The sequence below is a fragment of the Acyrthosiphon pisum genome, chromosome X, assembly GCF_005508785.2.
Source record: "Acyrthosiphon pisum isolate AL4f chromosome X, pea_aphid_22Mar2018_4r6ur, whole genome shotgun sequence".
NCBI lineage: Eukaryota > Metazoa > Arthropoda > Insecta > Hemiptera > Aphididae > Acyrthosiphon > Acyrthosiphon pisum.
This window is the reverse complement of record NC_042493.1, coordinates 8,493,620-8,498,761: the sequence shown is the minus strand read 5'-3', so window position 1 is coordinate 8,498,761 and position 5,142 is coordinate 8,493,620. Positions and strand designations below refer to the sequence as shown.

General features: G+C 28.1%; 1 protein-coding gene across 1 annotated transcript in view; it reads right to left on the bottom strand.

Annotated features, from left to right (window-relative positions):
- Positions 1-3,685: 3,685 nt before the first annotated feature.
- The window catches only part of LOC100569622, a 7,138-nt gene continuing 5,681 nt past the window's right edge, over positions 3,686-5,142 (bottom strand). Inside the window, exons 4-5 of the mRNA XM_003241751.4 lie at positions 4,299-4,431; positions 3,686-4,234 (exon numbers count right to left, since the gene is read on the bottom strand). Coding sequence (XP_003241799.1) covers positions 4,164-4,234; positions 4,299-4,431 — 204 coding nt within the window. The 3' untranslated portion in view covers positions 3,686-4,163. The remainder of the gene's footprint in view (positions 4,235-4,298; positions 4,432-5,142) is intronic.

Here is a 5,142-nt window from a genome sequence, read left to right as displayed (position 1 = left end):
TTTTACGAATCATTAACTACAAAAGAATTTGCTAATTTTCGTGATTTTTACATATTTTGTTAATTTTTGAACTTTAATGCTAATAAAAAAAAACTGTGACTAAGGATTTTTAATATTTTTCAAATCTCATTGTAACAATATAGTAGGAGCCTTGTATTAAATTTTCAATTATTTTTACTCAACAAATAAAGTTTTATTGACATTCATAGAAATAAAAACTAATTAAATTGGAAACTGAAATTGTCCGTAAACAGCTCAAAACAAATCAAAATATTTTGAAAATTTTATCATGTATAGAAAATAGAAATATGAACAACCAGTGAAAATTTCATGTATCTACAGTCATTCGTTTTAAAGTTACACCAAAAACCAAAATAAATTTTCTGGAAAACAGATTTTGCGTAAAAATTCCCGTTTTTCCTTAATTTTTCTTTTGTTTTTCACGGCGCTTTTGAAAACTATTGGAAAAATTTTACTTTTGACCCCCCAAAGTACCAACTAGATTCACTTTCTTATCAGAAATGGTAATGTTGAAGAAAATTCAAGCATTTTTACTGTCCTAAAAGCTGATGACAGACACAAAAATAAAAAAAAAAAAATAAAAAAACACACATCATTTTAAAATCAATAAATTCATCGTTCCACTCAGAATCTAAAACGGTTAATGAAAACTTATTGAAATGTTTCTAGCGGTATTATTGATAAATATATTTTTATTAAAAAATAGCTTATCCCGTGCACTTTGTCACCCGTTAAATATACCAACTCTGTATGACTCAAACTTTGTTCAATTCATTATTTAATATTTGATATATGGTGTTCAAAACTTATCTTAACTTTTCCGTTGCCCGGAATAAAAATTCTGATTCGCAGCAGTATATTATCAAGCGAGCAATCTACACCTGCGGTAGATCGCGGACCCCGTGCAGTTTGTACGTAATAGTGTATGATTTAACTCTGAAGTATCAAAATTATACCAAGTTTGTTGTTTTTATTTAATTCCCATGTACGATGGATTAATATAATCAATTAGTACAAAATCCTAATCTAACCTAGCTGTACTAAAATCCAATGATATATATTTATTAACGAAAAATAAAACGAATCGGAATATTTATTCCGGGTAACGGAAAAGTTAAGATACATTTTGAACACCATACACCAAATATTAAATAACGAATTGAACAAAGTTTGAGTCATATAGAGTTGATACATTTAACAGGCAACGAAATGCACGGGATCAGCTAGTGTTTATATAAATATCATTAGAAAAATATAATTTGATGATAGCATAAATGGAAAACAAAAAAATAAAAAAGTAACCTAAACAGTAATATTATTTGTTGCCAACCAAGATCCAAAATTCCACGTGATATATAATATCTACTCACAAAAATCAAAACATAAATATACAAATATTTTCAGACATTTTGCGCTCTATGTTTGTGATTAAGGTTATTATAAATAACAACCCGACTTGTACCTATACTTTTTAGGTTATCACTTATTTATCCGGTACCTATTGGCTATTATCGAATTGTAATGCCAAGCCAAACTTTCGATGGTAACTGGTGTTGGTGTATACCATTGTTCGTCTCCGGTAAATAGTAATAATAAGTCTAGGGCACGGAATTATTTGTATAAATTCGTATTTTCACTGTTATTTGTTAAATTAATTTGGGCGAGTGATAAATTCGTTTCACGTGATTTTCAATTAAATGAGTTATATTTGATTTTACATATTTTTACATATTTCGTGATAAATACAATTTCGTGCTTTTACATATTATTATTTCACAATAATCATCCGTTTTTTCACATATTTAGACACTTTTGACAATTATTTAGACTGATATACTATTATATTTGTCAACTTATTTCTATTAAATATTTTATCAGTTGAAACACCAATTATGTTATTGTAGCTTCAATTAATTTTTATTTTCGATTTCTTAAAAGTCGGTAAGCGCTGTACGGGCAGACAGTAATTTATTTATATATTTTAGTAATATTACTTGAATCATGCCGAATGTGCGATCATTTAAGTCTGCAAAATATGTTTCGTTCATGTAATCAAGGTCATCATTTTGTTTTTAAATATTAATAAAAATTAATTTATATATAAATTGATATATCAATTTCTTATAGGCATAAATGTATTTTTTAATTTTTAAGATATTATAGGTTAGGTATCATAAGGGCATAATTTTAATAAATAAATCACATAAGTATTTGTCATATTTTGAGTTTTTTAGTATATATACTTTGTAATATAAACAGTAAACACATATAAATCAGTGACCTTGTAAATTTTAATAGCTAATAAGCATTAAAACGAATAGGTACGATTTCCCTGCAGTGTCTATACAGACCGGGATATATGTTCGGCGCGTCTAGACCTTTAGGGAGACGCAAATTCGTATTTACCGTGAACTGATTGAAAATGGTGTAAATGTAATATATATATATGTAAGTATACTATAATTAACGATGACGGCATTCTAAATCGCAGTGTTTGGTATAAACCGCGAAATCCTACATAAATATTGAACATACATAAACCAAAGTAAGAAAAAAAAACCATATAAGCTGTTGACCGGATTTATGTTTTGTTTTAGTATTTTATTGTCTATATTATAATATAATAGACGACGACGACGACGACGAACTTTGTTTTTACGGTTGGTAAAAAAAGGAAATAGAAATCGAATATTATATAGACCTAAACACACAACCTTCTCTGTATATACGCAAACGCACACTCGCACGACGTTAATTTTTATTTGAAATGCCACATAATATGTACACGCGTATTAAATGCGCTTATACTTATATAGATGGTTTACGTCACTGCTGCTCGGCTACTGTGCATTATATATACAGTGTACACGTAGACTGTTGAGTCTTCTGTATATTTTAGTAGATATATAGGTATAGGCTGACCTATACGATTATTATATTATACTCTAAGTTAATATTAACCATAGCGTTTTTCAAGGATTACGGCACACAAACAAACAGAATAGGCACATATAGACGTAATTACATGGCGGTTGGCGTGGGGAAAAAGAATGCAAAGACTACACGCTCGTGGCGTTTCACTTTTGAAAAATCTTAGGCCTGATATGCACTGCCATGTGTAGATATATAAGTGAGTGCACCTAAATTATACAATACATTGAGTGATTATTTCGACAGTGAACACCCATCGTCCATCGTTGTCTTGAAATGTTTCAAAGTTTTTGAAAATATTTTTGGTTTTTACATTATTAGAAATCGACAATTATTTGAAAAGAAAAAGTTCTATATTTTAAATATTGAATGCGCATATATATTGGTATACTTGAATGAATATACTGATGGACACATTGGAACTAGTGCAGAGAATTTTACAGGAACTTAACGTTAACATACGAGTTTCAAAATAGTGGGACAAGACTATAGGTACAGGTAATTTACTTGGCTCGCTTTAAATGAAGCCGCCCAGAAGGCATAAATTTATTTTTTCTCGCAGGCACCTTTATAGATTATCGAGTAAAATAACGATTTTCTTGTTATTATGTTGTGGTTTAAAAACGAATATTCGTAAATTATACTTGAAATTTTCACCAATTTTAGCATTTTCTATACAAGTGTAATATTTTAAAAATAAATTACATTTGAAACTTATGATTTCTTTTCGAAAAATGTAGATATAAAAATGTTTGATTGGTCAAAAAGATTGACATTTTAATACAAAGTTGAATAAAATGTTTTCATTTTTTTTTCACATTTCGGAAGTTACCCGTATATAATCGATTACCTTACACACAATGTTCTAAAATCTAAATTAATTATTCAATTATTCCGGTACAGTAGAACTATTAATTTATAATAAAATATGATTCATTTATTAATAGGTAGGTACCTATTAATAATATTAAAATGACACGTGTGAGTTATGTTAATCAGTAAATACATATTAGAGACATTTGTTGTAGTCATCAGTTTTGGTTGTCTATAATGTTTAATGTACTGATTTAGATATTTGGTAGTGGCTCTTTTTCATATAAATTTTATATAGGAAATCTGTGATTATCCAGAATTTGATTTTGGAAATATTTTATGTAATGGTCGCTACGGTGAGCTAAATTTTATGATTTAAACGTTTTATAGCACAATTCCTATATGATACCGCCGGTCTGAGTAACTTTTGTGTGGTACGCATTGACAACATATATCTCTATCGCCATTACTATGGAAATTACATCACATTAGGCACATTAGTTTTATAAATTATTTAAATTTAAATAACGTACTTATAAGAATGATAACATCAGTGATAAGTATTCCTAGTCCTCCTGCTATAGAGATGATTGTGGGAATAATATGAATGCAAAATAAAACTTTATGGTAAATCAGCCATCTTCCAGTAATAACTCCATTATCATGCTAAAAAAAGAACAATTTTATATAATATACAAATATATATGTATATTATACATTCCTTATGACCTTATCGGTTATCATTATTATACCTAACATTATTCTCACAGATGTAAATATTTATAATTTACTAATCCCACTTGTTTCCTAATAAAGTCTTGTTATTAATATCATACTGTCTTAAATGGTTTTGAAAAATAACTTATGTTATACTTTTTGGTACGTACAAATAAATTACATATTATATATAGATTCAAAATAATGTTAATGAATTATCGGCTCCCAAATAATTCTTACGAAATGATTAGATTTAAAAAAATATGAAAAATCCATATTGTATCCAGATTGTATTCATAATATGGCATATGCATATTATAGACGTATAAGGTCAGGTAGGATAAGAATTAAGAGCCTACCGGGTTATGAACAATTTTAAATACAATCTTTCAATTTTAATGTTGAGAATAAAATAATGATAAAAATTCACACTCATTCACTGTTGTATAATTTTGGTTACAATATAACTAAAAAGGTGGGTAAGTGGATGTCGCTCTGCTGTACAGTATAGGTTAGAAGTGGGTCACTGTATAATGGATGGTATTAAATTTGAATTCAATGATATAATATCACTGTATAAGAAAAACAATTCTGAGCGGAGACGGTATATCAGTCTATGCATTAGACATATATATACTTATCTATAGTATTAAAAAAAAA